The sequence below is a fragment of the Pomacea canaliculata genome, linkage group LG2 (genome assembly GCF_003073045.1).
Source record: "Pomacea canaliculata isolate SZHN2017 linkage group LG2, ASM307304v1, whole genome shotgun sequence".
NCBI lineage: Eukaryota > Metazoa > Mollusca > Gastropoda > Architaenioglossa > Ampullariidae > Pomacea > Pomacea canaliculata.
In genome coordinates, this window is record NC_037591.1 from 37,192,311 (window position 1) to 37,211,692 (window position 19,382).

General features: G+C 38.3%; 2 protein-coding genes across 2 annotated transcripts; one reads left to right on the forward strand and one right to left on the reverse strand.

Moving 5' to 3' along the window:
- Positions 1-588: 588 nt before the first annotated feature.
- Positions 589-5,124, forward strand: LOC112556189. Its single transcript, XM_025224961.1, has 5 exons — positions 589-1,367; positions 2,056-2,140; positions 2,766-2,816; positions 3,956-4,090; positions 4,658-5,124. Exons 1-5 carry the CDS (start codon positions 1,128-1,130, stop codon positions 4,711-4,713), a joined length of 567 nt encoding a protein of 188 aa, XP_025080746.1. The 5' UTR covers positions 589-1,127; the 3' UTR covers positions 4,714-5,124.
- Positions 4,847-18,980, reverse strand: LOC112556187 (DNA repair protein REV1-like). Its single transcript, XM_025224958.1, has 20 exons — positions 18,353-18,980; positions 16,924-17,079; positions 16,368-16,479; positions 15,993-16,161; positions 14,803-15,551; positions 14,188-14,486; positions 13,617-13,741; positions 13,146-13,300; positions 11,892-12,011; positions 11,445-11,665; positions 10,891-11,035; positions 9,594-9,724; positions 9,190-9,473; positions 8,839-8,959; positions 8,076-8,327; positions 7,549-7,752; positions 6,709-7,014; positions 5,608-5,743; positions 5,305-5,407; positions 4,847-5,012 (listed from the first exon to the last, which is right to left on the reverse strand). Exons 2-20 carry the CDS (start codon positions 17,077-17,079, stop codon positions 4,883-4,885), a joined length of 3,918 nt encoding a protein of 1,305 aa, XP_025080743.1. The 5' UTR covers positions 18,353-18,980; the 3' UTR covers positions 4,847-4,882.
- Between the last annotated feature and the right edge of the window lie 402 nt (positions 18,981-19,382).

Here is a 19,382-nt window from a genome sequence, read left to right on the forward strand (position 1 = left end):
AGGAAAAGTGGAATGATAAGAGAAAATGGAATGATAAGAGATATTAGGCCCTAATAAGCTCTTAACGCCTGCTTAACAAGAGAAGTGCAAATAGACGGCTGATTAAACTGGACTAGTCAACATGATACGTCCATCACAAATTTCCTTGCTCTCGAACGGCTTGGGAAGGTGTACTTTGATGAAAGAGTAGATGATTTCCACCGGTCATTTGTGGAGCACGTTTGACAATCCCCATCATTGTCAGAGCTAAAATATTATCGAGAAGTCCCTGTGGTGTAGAGGGGCGGGGGATCATCTAGTTCACCATCCTTAATAACATCTTCACGAATCCAGATAATCTGCTGACAGTCATTTTATTTATTTAAGTTAATAATGACTGGAATTTGCAGACATTTGGGTTGTGAATGTAGTCAAGTGGTAAATAATTTGTATGATGATCATCAAATTTTTATACAATTAAATTTATAGAATTCACAGAGTCTACAGAACCGTTCACTCAAAGGATATCCGTTTGCCTACATTTGTTTACTGGAAAATGGTTATTCAATGGCTTAAATGTTATTAAAGGGAGATAATCATGCAGGGAAGAGTATTTTAAGTAGGGTTCTAGTAAAATAGAGTTTTTAAACATTCTATAATTTGAATGTATTTGTAATTTAAATCTGCTATCCTACTCTGAATATATTGGTCTTGAATGGACCTACCTACTTTTTTTCTTGAACCAATCACCTGATATGGTTATGTTTTTCTGAGCGTTGTATTAATGGTTCCTGCGCGTGAGAGATATTTTTTGGTTTTGTCTCTAGCGTCTCTGGTGAGAATCAGATTCAGATATTTAATTCTTTTACCCAAAATATCATTCAGTTCTGTGCATCCCATGCTTTTCATGCAGTCACCTTCTCGACCTAATGGTGTGCGATGCACGAAGTCACGTGAGTGCAAAGGTAAGCAGCCATAGTTGCCTACGCAACACGTGATGTCATACATCTTTGACGTCACGCACGTAAACTACAGCACGTCATCACAAACATTTTGTTTACTTCTGCACAGCAGTGGCTTGTGAAGAGTTCTCCTGTTTGAAGTGTTTCGTTCTCAGCCTTCTGAGTCGTTAGCTTGGGATATCAGCCATGGCGTCGTCCTCGGATCCCCAGGACATGCTGAACATGATCCCAGAGTTCGTGCCCAAATCCAACGTCTGGACGAGGAAGCACAAGTACCCACGTACCATTTACAACACCGACTACATGGACTGGACCCACCATCCTCTCTACCCTAATGAAAATCTGCTGGCAAGATACCCAGTGCAGTCCTGTTCCCCGAAAACCACGCTCAGAATATTTCGGCCTCTGCCACCCTACGAGAAAGGGGTAAGAGGGAGGGAGTGAATGAGAAGCCTTCCACAGCGGAGGATGTCGATAGCCTTTGCAAACATGTAAAAGCAACACGAAAACAGACTTGTTTCCATGCTACATTAATTGTTAAAGTTCCATGTAACTTGATAATGCTCAGTGTGAACCTATTTCCAAAAACCTGGGTTACCCTTCTCCTCGCATTTCTTTCTAAAGTATCACTATCATCTCAAGAACGGAAGTTGGGGTGGTATATTTATCCAAATTTCGAGAAACAGCATCTTGCACTGTGTTTTATCGAGTATTAAAAAAAAATGCGCACTCGTTGGTGAAGTCAGTTGTCTGCTTGTAGGGATATGAAGAGGTCATTAATCCACTCTTCAACACCGGAAGTAACACATTTAGTTTAGTTCATCCAGAATTATTGATTATGTATTCTTGCAAAATATGGCGTATGGTCACCTCAAAATTGGACACCAGTTTATCAAATGAGTGAATTAGCGTGTGTCTGCGTTTTCAGATGGGGTTTAGAAAACTTAAGTAGACACAAAATTCATTCTATTCAGCTGCTGTATGCATCGTAAAGCACGTTTATATTTTTATTATTTTCTTAGAACAAAAACCTGTCGATGGCGTTAACGAATCTTAGTATATAATCGATCGTCAAACAATCCACTACAACTCAATGCTTGTGTCCATGCAACAGGCTGTGGTGGATCACCAGCTGGACCTGAGAAAGAAGCTGGCTGCCTCAAGGGGTTTGTCAACGCCTGAACCTACTTTACACCTAGGTACATGTTCACAGCTACGGTGTGGCTCCGTGAATTGGTCTATTAGTTGAAAATCGTGGTATAATAATCCCTCACTGTTTAGAGGATTACAAGAATGCAACTTCCCCACTCCCCAATCTCACTCATTGCCAATTGTATGGAGATGAGTTTATGTCTCCAAATCTGTGAGAACCATCCCTCTCCGTTCTAGAGATGATCAAAAGACAGGTCAAACACATTCACCTCAGGACTATGATTTTTATAATTATAATTTTTTGGCATTCTTCGCGTTTTCTCATCTAATAGCCTTGTGCTTCTTCACATCATCCGCTATGCGTTTAGAATGTAAATGTGCGCATGCACAGGACATCGACTGCTCTCCCGATGAGAAACTTGTTTATTCTGCCTCTTGCTTTCGGGATTTTGTCCATTACTTCATGATCACTCATACTTCCTCGGGTCCAGGACTGACGACCTTGTTCCCCTTGTGCCCCATAGCAATTATCATTATTGTATCTTATTGCTTTTGCGCTCGCTTTGATGATTGGGAAAAACACTATAGAAATCTTATTATTACTGTTGTTAAAGTAACAAGGCCCGCAAAAGTGGTAAAAGGGAAAAAAAACGTTTCTTCGTTTGCTTGCAGGGCACAAACACTTCTCTCTGAATCCTATATGTAAAAGGTTGCGCAAATACGGTAAGCATATATATCGTATTGAATATTAATGCTCTTTATAAAGTGAATAAATAAAATATTTGGTAATTTATTATTATGATCATTATCAGCATCACCATTATCACCACCACCTTCATCATCATTACTGTGCCTAAACACATCTTTAGTTTTCTTGAATGTGTATGCACAAGTCTTTTACTCAAGGTCATGCATTGGTTTCAGGAAATTAGTCATAAGTTTGTAAGCACACATCGGAAATTCTTTTCAAACGGCAGACGGTAGAACTTCAGCTTTACTAAGAGATAACTTGAAAATGAACAATCACGGATTAATTGAAAGAAAAATATTTTATGAAGAAAAAAATAACTTATTTTTACATCTGGAATAAAAAGCTGAGAAAAATGAGCCAGCCTGAAAGCGGTAAACTGTTGTTTTTGATAAAATAAACCAGCAAGAACCAATCAAAACGTACAACACACCTTTTAACGCTCGCGTAGCAATTAGGAAACTGGACAATAATATTAATCATGATATCACGCATGCAGTCTCTATCATTATCTTCTTTTGAGAATGAATTTCTGTAATATTTGAGAACGAATTTCTGTAATATTAATATCATACCATCAAAAGAAGATACTGTCAATAGATAATGCTGCAACAGTTATATATTTTAAAGCGTTCCACAAGGCAGCCTCGCTGCCCTACGTGAAGACCGGCATAACGGGCAGTAACTAACAATTAAGGCAGCCTCAGTTTGGTTAAGTCGAGCAGATGAATGATTGCATAGTTATAGTCTCGAACTCACTCAAAAGATTTTCCGTTTTTTCGTCATCGTGATCTGTAGCAAGCATCTGCGTCGGCGAAGGAATGCAACGTTAAATCAAAATATCAGTAAATTACATTTTTTTGGTTGTTGGACAAGACCATTTTAAAACTTCGTTTCATTTAATTAACTTGGTCGAACCCCACCCCCGTACCTCCAGCGCGTGCGCACACCTACACACACACGCGCGCGGAAATCGAAAGAGGTGATAATGTAAGAAGACGAAGCATGCTTATGTGTCTATAGCGGACATTTAACAGCGGAACACAAAACATAAAACATAAGCTTGTGATGAAATCTGAACTCATCGCAGCACGTGTCGTGTTTCTCATCTCAGATGATCCCATACCTCAGCCATTAGACACAACAAAGAGAATCTCGTACGTGGACCCGCGTTCTAAGGAAGATTTCGACAGCAACCAGAACGTCGTGCGCTATGGTCTCAGTGACCACAACGTCGCACTTGGCATCGGTAAGTGGTAGATGGAGGTAGAATGAAGATGGATATCGAAGAGAGATGACAGGCTGGTAAATCGGTCATAAGTCTCTTGATTGGAACCGGTCGATGGGGAAGGGGAAGCACAGAGAAGCGGCCTAGGTCTGATGTCCATTTAGCACAGAATAAACCATTCTGAGTAGAGCTGACAGCATAATCTAGTTAGTGCACATGCTTTGCAAAGAAGGTTGAACCCCGATTCGAGGCTTGTCTTGGGCCTGCCCCCTACCCAGCCGCCACTGCTCATACACTCAAAGGGCGCCTGCTTTATCAGGAAAGGTGAAACAGAAAAGGTAGGTGAGGGTGAGATGGGTTGAGATGCACTTCTAACTGCTATATCCAAGATACCATCAAGCTATGAAAACCTTGACCTTTAACCCCGTCAAATAGTCTGGTGCTATAGGGTGTACACACTTACATGCGGTTTCTTGTTGCCAATCCGTTCAGTTCCCATAGATCTGCCCTTCTCAGCTGAAAACCCGGGAGGCTAAACATATCCAAACTCAAATCTCTTCAGTCATTATATAATCTACTGGTTTTCAGTTCCCTGTACACTGGCCATTCCTCCAGAACCAGTAAAAGATACATCAAACTGCTGAAGGACAAACAAGTGAAGAAACACAGCTGCATGTACATCTGGACTAAGAAACACATGCTAGCCTGGTAAGACCACAAATGTTTTTCACTTGCTTAATCAAATACAAATTGTAGTATTTCAAAATCAACATTTTCCTCAACTGCAACAGAGATCACTTCTATGCTGAGAACTCAATAAGTTCGTGACAACCAATCAGTTTTGAGGTTGTTGCCATATACTGACTTTACAATATCTTGTGTGTGCTGCAAAATGTTCTGGAAAGATGCCTTCCATGTGACCAGTTTCTGAATGGAGGTTTTCCTAAACAAAGAAAGAAGATTTTTCTAAGAAAAATTCAGTTTTTCGAGATCTTGATAGTTGTACCTTCATGATTAACTTCAAGAAATAATAAATGTGACAACATGAAACCTTCTGAAATATGATGTTTTTGGCTGAAAGTGCTCTCTCATAGCTCTGCTGTCTCCCAAACCTTCCTTAACATAAAAGACCATAAGCTGATGTTGCCTCTTCTAATCATCTATAAGCTGCATAAAAAAAAAAAATTAAAAAAAAACCACCAAACCTCTTAGAACAAGTTTTGGAAAAAGCTCACCTATGAAGAAATTTCAGGATGAGATCAACCATTTCTAGGTCTGAGTCCAACACAAGCTGTCCCAAATACTTTACGAGCTCTTCAATATCCTGATCTTGTGGGTCTGACAACAGTAAAAAGCAGTAAGTGGTAAATGAGATATGCTTTTCCTTCTTTAATGACTTCAATGGAGAACATTTTTGCCAAAATAATCTATGTGCCTTTTGATTAGAAAATACATGTTTAATGATGTGTCACTCATACTGCAAAAATGAATCAAAAAGAATGCAAAAAAGAAAGGCTATGCTGAAAAAGTAAAAGGACCTCCTGTTGAATCCAGCCACTCTGACAGCAAGGCTCGAACCTCAGCCAGGGTGACTGCTCCACACAAGCTGATGTTATTTTCCTTGGTTACTGTAGTCAGTTGTGGCCTTGTTTCCACAGTGACACTACTGTGTGTCTTTAAAAAAAAAAAAAAAAAATCTTCAGTTTTCTTACACTCCTCCAAAGAAAACAAATCATAAAATCAGCAACAGTAATTACCCCTATGCCTTGCCTCCAAACATACACATACTCTCTCTTCTCTCTTGCTGTCTCTAATGTGCAAAGAACATTATTATTTGTTTCTTGAATAATCAGATAGGTGTACAATACTGCTACTACTACTAAAAAATAAATAAAAAGGAGTTATGTAGTGAATTTCAATACCGTGTAGTGACCTCAATGTGCTTCACAATAGAGACCAACACAAAAGATGCTAAATGGGTGAATCAAGATATGATAATTGTGTGGAGCAAAAGGATGACCTCATCTTGGTATTGCTTTTTCACATCAGATTAAACTGCTCAGATCTGTACTCCATAAAAGCAGTGATGTTATCAGGTGAGGACTTTACAAATTTATTTTTGCATTTAGCAGACTGTTTACTTGAAGCTGAAAGATGGAACGGATTCATATAAAGTATAATTTGTAATCCCCACACCTAGATTTTACAAGAAACCACCACAACCATGGAAAATGCAGCTGACTGCAGGCAGTCAGATTCAGTAGGATTTATATGGCAGAATGAAGCAGCCCTACATCATACACATGCACCCCGCCCCCCACCAAAAAAAAAGTCACAGATCAATGAAGATCAAAAGGAAGCCAGGAGATCCACATTGATACAAATGTCTACTATTGATACAGGTATCTACCATTGAAAAGAAACTGAAGCCACTGAGATGGAAGTGGGCATCACATCCAAACAGCCAGTGGCAGGCATGACCCAAAACAAAATGAAGTCAAGTGAAAGAACACACCAGATGAAACAAATAGAGACGATTCCCCTCAAACCATCAATCTTCAGTTAGTTCCTAGAGTAATTTCCAATCACTGCTTACACACATCTGCTTACAATCACATACTCCACAAACCAACACTCACTTGTACAATGTTTGCTTCTCTTCCAAAATCAAGCTGCTTTGGTGCAAACGTTTTTGATAAATTTACAGCTGGTTTTCCTTGCGGCACTTTAAAGAGTGGACTCCCCTTTCCTCGAGGCCTTCCTCCCTGGCCCCTACCTCTTCCTCTTCCTCTTCCTCCACCTCTTGAGCGACCAGATGGCAGAGGGTGACTTTTACCTGGAGAGTGCAACTGTCCCTGCTGGCGGACCAGCTCTTGCTTGGAGTATGCAGCCGTGATCTCATCCTGCAAGCTCCTTGGAAGTGCTTCTAGGCAACTGGGATCAAGCTGCAAAAAAGTCATAGGACACCTACAAATGGCATTATCAAAAAGTCCACAAAAAGCCATGGGGAATGATTTGTTGCTTGTTCCTTGAATCAGCAGTCAACAGAGTGTACAATTATCAATGTAGCATCCTAATTCCCACACTCCCTTCCCTCCCCACCCCCCTTATAAAAATGAACATCGTATATAACATGCAAGTCACCCCAAAAGGAATCATACCATATTTTGTACCAGTTATTTAGTAGCCTGGTTTCATTTCACGGGATTTATTTTGAAGTTGTTTCAATCAGAGATTTTCCCTGACATGCAAGTTGTTGTTTTCAACTCTTGTGAAAGAATTGCTACACTAGATGTACGATATGAAGTTTAATCACTGCAGATATTATATTAAAAGTTAATGTTAATTACTGTTTATGCTGAAACTCATCTCCGTTCTACCATTTACATGGAAACAGAACTCTCAATTTTTTTCAAATGTTAACTGAATTCTCTTCCATCAGGATCTCCATATCTATATTTTGTGTGCAAAAGCCATACCTGTGAGGGACTAGGAAGGGCACAAATAACATCCTCATGATCTTTCTGCTGTCTGTCTGCACAATCTTTATCCCAACGTTTCATGACATGACTCTGTGGAGCTTGTGTTTCACTCCTTGTTCGTAGTCTTTTTGCTGCTGCCAGGTCTTCCTTTAATTGTGTACGAACATCATCTGGTAGCTCACTCAGAACATCTGGATCAATCTAAACAAATTTAAGAATAATGTTTTCTTAAGAATCTGATGTGTATTGTGTACTACAGTGTAGTTGGGGATACAAATTTAGATCACCACCATTTTCACAAGAAAGTCAAATGAAGAGTTATGCATGATCTAGAGATGCCACACACATCACAGATAACATATTAATTTTATTTTTTCATTTAAATTAAAAGAATTAAATCTTAACTTCTATAAATGTATAGTTACAGACCCTAGGAAAAAACCTGAGAATTTAATTGTGGATCTGTCTTTAATTATACATACCCTAGCACACATTTACTATGAGAAAAAAGCATAAAAACAAACTTGTGAAAAGGAAATATTCAGAGTCTCAGCTGCTTTTCTTTCTATCCCCTGCTCTTCAGGCAATTCCTCAACAGGCTCATCAGGAGGAGTGGCCCAGTGTGAGCACCCAGGTCTGCTGCTGTCAGCGGACTTTCCTGAAGACACTCTCCTTGTACTGGTGCAGCTATGAGAAGGCTTTCTACTTTTCTTTATTTCTTCTTCTATCTGCTTTCGAATGTCTGATGGAAGCTCTTGTAACACACTTGGATCCACCTGAGAAGAGTGAACAGTAAAAGATGAATACTCTCGCCCACAAAAGGATAGATTCTACCAGTCCCAGACACCAAATAATAATACATGGATTACCTAGTTTTCACTCATAATATCCTAATGTGTTGAATTTTAGTTTAAATATCAAGTAAAAAAACAGTTTTAAAGGACATTAATTATTTTCACTTCTTCCCTCAGCCGAGCAGTCAAATCATTTTAATGGGGAAGATCTGTGAACATTATCTTGCAAACTGTGCTAAAAACAACAAAACACCCACAATGATGGGTGACTAAATAACAAGAAGTCAAAACTGTGATTGATCTGTTGGTCCATAGTTCTAATCTGCTGACAAGTCACAATTTCTCAAATTTCTGCACACTTCTATGCCTAATTAAGAGATCCTACAAAGATTGCTTTTACTTTGCCTTAGAAGAAAAAGTCTATAGAGAGAGAAGGTCAGGCCATGCCTGATGAGATACAAAGTATTGTGTCAAGACAATCAGTACAATCTACCTGGGATGGAGACAAGAGGAATTCTGCTCTTTCCCCTCTAATTATTTCCTTGGATGGCCTCTTATCTGCCAGACCTGGCAGACATGGCAAAGGTGGCAACATTTGCTCAGAATTCTCTTCTCTGTGAGAAAAAAATCCAAGATATATAAGATTAAATTTGGAAGGCTAAAAATCTTGCTTTAGATCATGTGACAGGATAAATGATTTTAATTACTTTGCATTAGCATGATAAAAAGGCAAAACAAAAATAGTTGAAAACTACTACTAATGAGCTAAGATGCCAAAATAAAAGAAACATTAACTTCATCTCTGCAGTTTGTTACCTTTATGTTATAAGGTTTTTCTCCTTACCTACACTTGATGTTGGAGATCTGGTCTGCTGCTCTTCCGTGATAAGCAGCTGACTGGTGTTGCATCTTGGAATTTAATGTTAGTCTGTCACTAACACTCTCAAAGTTCTTCTCTTGAGTCTCATTACCAGCAGACTGAGCAGCTTTGCTGTGGCATTCTGATGCTTTTTCAGAAACTTCTTGTCTGGCAACTGCAAAGTTTAGAATGCTCTGATTGCCCTTTGAAGCTAAGCCTGTTGCTGAACCAAAGGTAGCTGTCTCCAGACGATGCACCTGAATTCCAATCTAAAGAAAAAGACAGAGCAAACTGAGCAAAGCACTGGGAACAAATGCAGAAAAACTAGCATTCTGAAGGACATAAAATTAGCTGAGTTCACAGAAATTTGCATAAATATTACAACTTACCCCTCTCAGATCAGGCGAATTTACTTTCATTGCTCTAAGCAATCCAACAGCTTCTTTTCCAAGCAGATCTGGACTGTCTGTTGCTAAAGGCAATGTTGATGACTTGGACATACTGTTACAGATCCCATGGCCTTCGCACACACAAATTGTAGAGATAATGACAAAACTGCAGTAGAAAATGCTGATATTGCCAACTAGATAAAATACAAATCAACTAAAATTTTAGATTCACAGAAAGCTTCGAGAAATAGTTGCTTACAAAGAGTCTGATTATGTCACTAGTTTAGCTGAGTCCTTGGTACTCCTTGAGAAGCATAAGGCCGCAACAACACCTCACCAGCGGGCACGGTTTTGGTCAGCCCCACTCAGTTGGGCCCATGTGGTTCCGATGCCCTTTGCCTCGCTCTCTGTTGTTCTTTTTTAAGTCTGCTTTGGTCTCCCAACTCTCCTCTTCCCCTGAGGGTTCCAGTCAAGAGCCTGCTTGGCAATGGTGTCAGCTGGTTTGCATAGAGTGTGTCCTATCCAGCCCCATTTTTCGCTTTGTTGATGTCTTGGCTAGTGGCATTCTGGTTGGTTCTTTTCCACAGGCTGCTGTTGGAGACCTTTTCAGGCCATCTTATTCCCAGAATATAGCGTAGGCATCGGTTGGTAAAGGTCTGAAGCTTATTGTTGATGGTGTTTGTCACTCTCCAGGTTTTAGAACCATATAGTAGGACAGGCTTTACATTGGTGCAGAAGATGTGGGTCTTACTGCGGAAGGATAATGCTCGGCATGCCTGGCCTTGTTGATGTGGCTTTTGATGTCATCGTCGGCTCCACCGTTGTTGAAAATGCTCAACAGATATGTGAAGTGATCTGTTTCCAGGATGTTCTCTCCTTGAAGTTGGATTGGGAGTTCCAGCTTCTTGTTGATCCTCATCACTTCGATCTTTTTTCTGTTGACCTTTAAGCCAGTCTTCTCTGCTTCCTCTGCTAGCTTACTCAGTTTGGTTTGTGCATGTTGTCACCGATGAGATACGAGACTAATGTCATCTGCAAAGTCTAGGTCCTCTAGCTGTCTGGATACCGGTGTTGTGTCTTGGGTTGTCTTGCGCATAATCCAGCCTATGACCATCAGGAAGATTGTTGGTGATAATATTCAACCGTTTTATGCCAGTCTTCATTATGAAAGGTTTAGTGAGTTTGCCATTGTGAATAACTTGATTATGTCATCAAACTCAAATGTTGGGTGAGAAGGGAGGGTGGTGACATAAAAAAAGGCATATTATCCATAACTTTATCTCCCTTGTGAACTTACCCATGAACTTAGCTGTTTCCAGTGGAGCATCAGGACGCCGTACCATCAATTTTAGGGTCAGGGTGCGGCCCTTCATTTTAATAGACTGAAGACGGCTGCTTACTTCCGCTGCAAGTTCTTCCACAAATTTAACAGCTTCACCATCCTTTTATGAAAAACAGAAATAAATTGTTGCCAAATCAAAAAATCTTTTAACCAAATTAGTGTGTTACATTTTCATTAAAATTAAGTATAAAAATATTTCTTTCATCCAGTCAGTTTCATTTCCCACTCCGATATAAAATTTCTACCTACCACCAAAGCCTTGCCATAAATCAAGCATTCATATTCAATGGGCTTCTACAAATGCAGAGAAACAAACAACAGTACTATTTCCTATGAATTATTTCTACAACTGCAGATCACAACCTGCTTTATAATATTTGGGGGAATCCTTTTATCAGTTATTGGGTTCTGGGGAGGAAAACAAAACACGTTTCAAAACTAATTGATGAAAACATTTGTCGCTGTACTGTCATTCATTGATCATACCACAGAAAAGGGGGACAGCTTACAGACTGGAATCTGATGCCATAGTTTATCTCAGCAGACACAGACTTCCTCTCTTTTTCTGTTCGAATCAGGCGATCATCCTCCCCACGACAGAACTTGTAGAGAGTCTGTCCAGTCTTAGGGCCAAACTCTTTTTGTAGAGCAGCCAGGGAGATCTTCTGTAGATCCTCACATGTCATGATTCCCATTGCATTCAGCTTCTTGCTCATAGACCAACCAACACCTGCATATTTGAAATTGATAAAACTCAAGGGAGAGTAGACAAATTTGACTGCACAACAGGTAAAATGACAAATATACACTTCATGCAAAAGACGACACAAGTAGATAATGAAGATCCTTGTTTATATAAATCATTATGGAAGAGCAATACCCTTAGGTATGCAGATGAGTAAAAGAAAAATATATAAAATAAAATGAGGATGGGACTGAAGATGAGTTCTACCTACCAGGTAAATCCTTTACTGACTGCATCTTCATAAAATCCATTACTTCATCTTGCAACAAATGGAACTGACCATTGGGTTTTCCACAACGGGTTGCCAAGCGAGCCAACAAAATGTTTGAACCTGTTCATTAAAAAAATGTTCTGCTAAAACCTGCCTACATTTCAAAATATGCTACGTTTTTCTGGCAGTAAGAGAAAATACCAGTTGTTACTTTTAAAAAAAAAATTATACACAGAAATTATACACAGAATAGATAACTTTTTCTTATCAGTTGTGTTTAGCTGTGCAAGGAGAACAATAAACTGCATTTTAAACAAATCTGTTTGAGCTTACGACTCTTTAACACACTTGGGATATTAACCGCATAATATTGGATGCTTTTGTGTTGTAGGAAGTGACCAAAGATAAACAACTAAAGCTGACAGCCACAGCCTGTGTGTGTTGAGCCTATGACCATGCTGTCATCTATAATAATAATAAAGGTTATTTTTATAGTGCTATATCCCAGCCCTATCAGCAAGCTCATGGGGTTTTACAAATGATACTAATTATAACAACAATAATAATAATCATGAGAAATTGAAGAAACTAAGACAACAAGAAAGAAAAGGGATAACACATGGAAATGGGAATAACAATAATAATAAGTGTAGTGCTATCTAATTAATAACTGAACGAATACAGTACTCTATTATCCATCAAGTCCATGAAATTAAAATAAACTCATAAATTATGGAAAAAAAGAACTCAGGAGACAGAACAAAACAAAGAACCAGATTTGTTTGAGCTGCCTGGCAACACATTTCACCGTCAAAGATTTAGAGTTTCGATCTGAAATATTTTGTCATCAGAGAAGTCATTAGAAAGAACATCAAGAATGCTGTAGATAGTTTTGCTGCCTTGAGTCATCAAGGTGTTTAACCATATTGCACATGTTTCATCTCGCTATCAACGTACACAGACAAGAAACTGGACTGAGATGAAAATGGGGTTTGTCAACGGATCAACTGAAGCTGTAGAATAAAACAAAATGTCACAATCAAGAAACACAATCCAGCACATCACTAGAATCACAACAGGTAAAACAATGGACTTCAAAATCAAAATTAGCTTAGAAAAACAAGAAATCCGGAGAGCTAGCCCCGTCAAACCAGGAAGGCGACGGGACCACACTCTCCAATCATGCAATAAAGAAATCCTCAAAGAGAAAGAAATCATCATAGCCTTAACATCACAGTTCCAAATAATGTTCACCTAGTCCAGCTGAAGCTGTGCAACCAGTCTTTTCTACAATATCTTTCCGAAGTAGCTCTGCAAATTCTAGTGGTGTGGTCCCTGTATCAGCAAGCAGATCTGTACAGTCCACCAGCATCTCATCACAGCTAACAGCCTCAATATCATGGGTGTAGCTGGTTTGAAAATAAAAATAAAACAGATTACATAAGTGTTTGAACATAAAAGGAATAAATGATGCAAAATTCAAGGTATACTATCGAAACTTAATTCTACTGATACACTTTAACCCTGATACACTCACAACAAATGCAAATTCATGTAGCTGCAATAGACAAATCTTTGGCTTGATGATTAAAAACTCAAAACTTCACTGTAATCTGTCATGTTCATGAAATGTGATATTTCCAACCATCATACAGGGAAACAAATGGATTTCTCAACCAAAAGACAAGAAGAGCTGTAAAAGCTGTTAGATAAATCAGCTCTTACCTTGCAACAGTGTCATACAAGCATTTGGAAACTCGATTGTAACCCTCAAAATCGTATGGTATTGTGACAAGTTCTGGACATAGCTGTCGTGCTTCTCCCATGAACATTCCATTTTTCACCCCTGCCTAGATATTAATTAAAAGAAAAATTAAATAAAAGTGTTATGTGGTTAATTGAAAGAATCTGTACAGTATAATCAATTTATAAACCATATGCACACAGAAAATGGAGAAAATAATAAATGTGCATCTTCCACGAAACTGTGTTTTCTTCTCCATTTCTTCTTCTCTTTTCTCTCCATGATTTCTAGGGTGATGAGGCATTTGTACAATTCAAACTTTCTTTTTCTCTCTCTCACCCTTTTCTTGTACACGACACTATATAATTTCCCTTTATCATTTCCCTTTACCACAAACTTCATTAAGAACAATTATTTATCTGCACAAAAAAGATGGGTTGTTCAAAGAATAAACTCCTCTCTTTGATAAATTTCTGCTCATACTAATACTGTAATAGGTCTAATTTTTTTCAACAAAAAAAATAGATGACAAACAGAATATATTGCCATTACCTTTCGAGCTTCATAACTACAGGATGCAACCTCTGCCATTGAGTGGAATGAATGTTTTCCTGGCATGTCTGCTGAAGCCAAAATGTCCACCTCAGCATGTGACTCCAATGTCAATGCCATAAAATCTTCTTCTTGTCCATCACTGCCAGTTTTGGTATTGGTGAAAGATTCATTCACTGAGGGCTTTTCAATTCCAACTTTTTTATTCCCCCAGTTTGATTGTTCAAACACATAGTCTGAGCCAGGAATAGGTCTTGTCAGACCTTTTCCCTGGGAATGTGTAACTGCAACTGGTTTACCTGTATGAAAACTGGGCAAGTAGCAGGTCATACTGAACAAGCTTACATTAAGAAAGAGAAAAATAGGATGGCAACTGACTCACATACCAGTCTGGTTGTAACAGACATATTTTTACAAGGAAAGTTTAGGGACAATATGCTGTAATCAGCAAATAGCAACATATTCTTTGCATCCACTATAAACGCCTGATTCCAGTGACTATGTATTTTCAGAAGCCACCTCTACATTCTTTTTAAAAAAAAACAACCCAACAGGTTAGCACCTTTGAGAAAAAAAAAACAACAACAAAACATGGAAATATAAAGCAGCATTTACCTTTATATTCTGGATGACTTAGCAAACCTACTGACACAAAAAAGCAGTCCATGTCAACATGCATGATAACTTTTGAATGCTTGCCGCACTTGGAAGATTCAAGTGAGGGTGCAAAGCCTCTTTCCACCATTTTCTGCATGTGGAATTCTCGCAGCTTGTCTCGGCCTGGAAAGTGGCCCCTGCTCTCTTTTTGAAGTTTGCTGACATAAGCTCGTAACTCAGCTCCCCAGGTGGAGATATGATGCAGCCGTGAATGAGAATAGAACTCAAAGAGAAAACTAGGGTCACCTGCCTTCACAGGTGATTTGCCCTTGTCCTGTAACAATCCTGAAGATGCACTAGTTTTTGGTGGGTTTACATGGGTTTGCTCCCCATGCTTATTGATAGATGGTAACATGTCTGTCAAAGATTGATCAGAAATGTAATCTGATGGAGACAATGGCTGGTGTATTCTTTCTGTCTCTCTGTCAAAAGCATCAGCATCATGTGACTGCTCTGTGCTGTCTGATATTTCATCACCAGTGTGTCCTCTAGTACTGGTTTCCACTGCAGTACCATCATGAGAACATTTTACTTGGTCCTGATGCATTTTTCCTAAAAATACTTTGCTTGCACTTGAACCCTGTTCTGAACCATGAGATGCTATTTTTGATGAACGTTTTATGACAGTAGAAAATGAATCCAATGAATTTCCTTGACTGGTGAATAATTTATAAGGTACATGTGAAAGTAGTCTTCCTGCTTTGATACTGAAATACAAAAGCAAGAAAAAAAATCATTCGGCACAGAATAAGAACTGATCACTCCATATACTTCTCTCACTGCAGTCTAGCTCTTATTTGACAATAAACACATGGCAGATTAAGTTACAACCCACTATATTTATGCACTTGTAAACTATCGTTCAACATAGAAAAAAGACAAAAAAACTGCCGGATGACTGAAAACAGATGCTAAATAATGCTCAAAATGCACTTTCTTATCCTAAATCCCAGGTGTTACACTAGAAAAGTAAATCTTTAAATGAATAATAAATGAGAGCTGTTAAAGATTCCCTATCGGCATTCAACAGAAAATATCTGATACTAGCTCTTGCCTGATGTTTTGTTTGTTCAAGAGAAACAAAGGAAGTATGTCCAAATTAGTGAATAGTTTATAGATTGTGCAAAGAAAATGATATGGTTGCTAACCTGTCAAGAATCCACTCAGGCTGCACAACCTTCATGTCACGCAAATCCCTGATCTTGCTGTCTGGCAGGTTTGTTGCAATTATATGCGTCACTCGAGTTTTCATTAGATACTGTTCATAACGACCTCCATGCTCCATAATCAACCTTCGCAGCTCATCTGATGATGGGTCTTAAAACCACAGATTGTATACAAGATGAAGTCTAATTTATGTCTCTATAAACACTTTGACAGAAATATTCAAAAACATTAGTAGTCTCTTTCATGGATTCATGAAAATTGTGCATAGAATAAGGTTCTGTCTTATTACCAAAGATCAATGTACTCTTATATAATAAGTGAGTTGGGTAATAAATATGAATGACTGTTACACTTACTTGTATAGCCATTGATATAGATAGAAATCCCTTCAAATATATTTGACACTTGTCCACGGTCTGTGTTAAACTGAGAGTCTAGCTTTTGTTTTTTAGCTGCCATATAACCACCCTACAAAAGAGGAACACAGGTTTAAACAACTGACCTGCATCAGGTGAACAAGACAAAAATATGAGTTAATAAGACTTTATGAAGTGTGATTTCTAAATGCTAAATGCCCAGCTGTAGAACACGATGACAAAAAAAAAAAAAGTTTATGCCATGTCATCATCAAAGAAGTTTACCGATATGATTAATAAACTTTCTTCTTGAGCTGATTTAGCACATTAAAAGTAAGAGCCTCAAGTAGGTCTTATTTTGTCATTTTTACTTATGCTTGAATTAATGCTGGACACTCCAGTCCAGTTGCTGTGTTCCATTACCATTAATAAAGTGTAAAACAATCTATAGCATTTGTTTACATCAGCTCTGCCACTATTCTGGCAACATTAGTCTGTCTGCGTTTGACTAGGTGTTGTCTCTAACCAGATATGATAAAAGAAAATGTAAGCATACAAAAACACCCCATCCTCCATCATCACGTCGTCCCCAGCCCCTTGTCTTGCCAGTATTACTGCTGGGTGCAGCTCCTGTAGATGTCTTAGAAAGCCCTTCCTTATCCCTGCCTGTTGATTTTGCAGCAGCAGGATGACTGTGCTCTGAGCTTGACATCTAAAAAATAAACCAGTGTTTACCAGCAAGTTTTTGTTCTCCATCTTCTTTTCTTATCATTATCATTTTGATTTTGAATATTATAATTTTTTTAAGTCTGTGTATTAGAGTCTGAAAAGATTTAGTTACTAGTAAAAGTGTGTGCAAACTGTTTTGAATTTAACAAGAAAAAAACAAATTTTAAAGCAAAATACAAATCTATCAGTATGTTATCGATTGTTTATAAATAGTGAGGGCAACTAAGTACAAATATCTTGCACTGTTTTTAAAGAAAGCTAGACCTTCACTTCTCATTTAGGAAACCCACAAAATATGTTAAGATAGAAATGACTTTACACTATTTTTTTCAGTTCTTTCAACTGATGTGGTTCTCACCTTTTTCACAGTCTGTGAAGCACAAGCAGTGGCCCGGAGTGTTTATGTAGTGACTATAGAGATTAATACTATGAAGCAAGCAAAGTGTGCTGTGTGTAAACTGTATGTTACAAAATAAAACTATGTGCCTTGTCCCAAATTCGCGTTTCTGCCATCATGATGCCATTTACTGGCATCACATACGTATAAGTCCATGCTGGCATCCATGCAGTACCATATTGTGATAATCTAAAAACGTTTATATCATACATCATAGCCTTTCTATATAAGTGTGTCTTCCCTGCAGCCATTCTATACATCTGCGTTAGGATCAAGGTTTGGTAAATTTCATTTATAGTAAAAATAGCTTTGTTTATCATAATCACCTTGCACAAGACGGTACGCAACTTAAACGAAGTATATATATATTAATCTTTTAAATCCTTAATCTTGATCATTCCTGTCCTCTGCATAAGCAGAAATCACAAAGGACTTTAAAAATCTCAAAAGAAAAGGCTGAAACAATTTTCTTTAAATTTTAAGAAAACTTTGTCATGTGTTACAATATTTTTTAACAAAAGATACAGATCGAACACCGATCTCCATTTGATCATTCCGACACCTTATTGTATTATTTGGGTAAAACTATTGTTGATATCGTAACAGTCTTTAAGTCGTTCATTTTCAAATGCCCATACAATTTTTTTTTAAGACAGTTACAATCATCCTCTGATTGCGTTCTGAATCGTGCTAAATATTCACTCAGACTTCGTTTTTGATAGATTTAAATCGGACTTCACTCTAGTACACTTTATTTACCGTAATGTTTTGTTTTTGAAAAGATAAGAGCTTTCATTGAAAAATTAAATATTTTAAATAACAGACAGTCAAAAAAGGGAAACAGTATTTGACGACAAACCTGTAAAGGACGTTTTTGGAAACTTTGCGCTCCAAAGCTTTGGTGGTAACCATATTACAAGGGAAACTACTCTTCCTGATGGCAAGATGCTAATAGCATTATCTACCTTCCTTTGTCATTCTCCGTTGTATCCAAATTTACATTTTAGAAATAAATTGAAAAAAAATCTGTAGTTATTTGCTAGAGAAGATTGGACGATTTTCTTTGGGTAGTCTTCGTGACATAAATCTTCAATTCTGTATGCTGATAAATTTGCATTATATATATATGTGTGTGTTTTGTGTAATTTTATTGCTTCCATAATGCATGTACCGTCCCCGTCCACGTCACATTCACGGAAAACCATGAACACGGTTTACGATTTTGGTACGGATTGTGAAAAGTCTTTGCTTGCATTGTCTGCCTTACAACCATTTTAATTTTCACTTAGCTTTGTTTATTTTATTTTATTTTTTTTTAAATTTTCGAACGGACATCGCATGGCCGGGTTACCAGATTTTGTTTACTTCCCTGTTATTTCATGTATATCAGGGGTCTCAAACTCGCGGCCCGCGGGCCCCAACTGCGGCCCGCCGGACAAAAGTTTGCGGCCCCCACCTCAATATCAAAGTTTCATGTTAGTGCGGCCCGAGTTTGATACTGTTATATCTTCTCCTCTCTCGCTCCCACAGAGGCAGCCCAACGTGTCTTATTTGCACAGAGAAAGTTGCAGTGCACAAAGAATACAATTTGAAACGTCATTACACAACTAGACATGCTGAGGAGTATGCAAAATACCAGGGAGATGAGAGTCAGCCGGGTTGCTAATCTTAAAACACATCTACTGAGGCAACAAAATTTCTTTAAGAAAGCAACCAAAGAGAATGACGCAGCAGTCGAAGCTAGCTACGTGGTTAGTGAGATGATTGCTAAAGCAGGAAAGCCATTCAAAGAAGGTGAATTTTTCAAAATGTGCACATTACAGGCTGCAAGTATTGTCTCTCCAGAAAAGAAAGGTCAGTTTAGCAACATCAGCCTTTCTGCCAACACC

Bases quoted from the DNA above. Each gene is read 5' to 3' on its own strand.
- LOC112556189 (XM_025224961.1), top strand. From the start codon at position 1,128: ATGGCGTCGTCCTCGGATCCCCAGGACATGCTGAACATGATCCCAGAG. The intron at 2,141-2,765 runs GTACATGTTCAC...GTTTGCTTGCAG, and splicing joins TGAACCTACTTTACACCTAG to GGCACAAACACTTCTCTCTG. The intron at 2,817-3,955 runs GTAAGCATATAT...TTCTCATCTCAG, and splicing joins TAAAAGGTTGCGCAAATACG to ATGATCCCATACCTCAGCCA.
- LOC112556187 (XM_025224958.1), bottom strand. From the start codon at position 17,079: ATGTCAAGCTCAGAGCACAGTCATCCTGCTGCTGCAAAATCAACAGGC. The intron at 16,480-16,923 runs GTATGCTTACAT...CCTCTTTTGTAG, and splicing joins ATGGAGGATGGGGTGTTTTT to GGTGGTTATATGGCAGCTAA. The intron at 11,036-11,444 runs GTAAGCTGTCCC...TTTTCATAAAAG, and splicing joins ATGGCATCAGATTCCAGTCT to GATGGTGAAGCTGTTAAATT.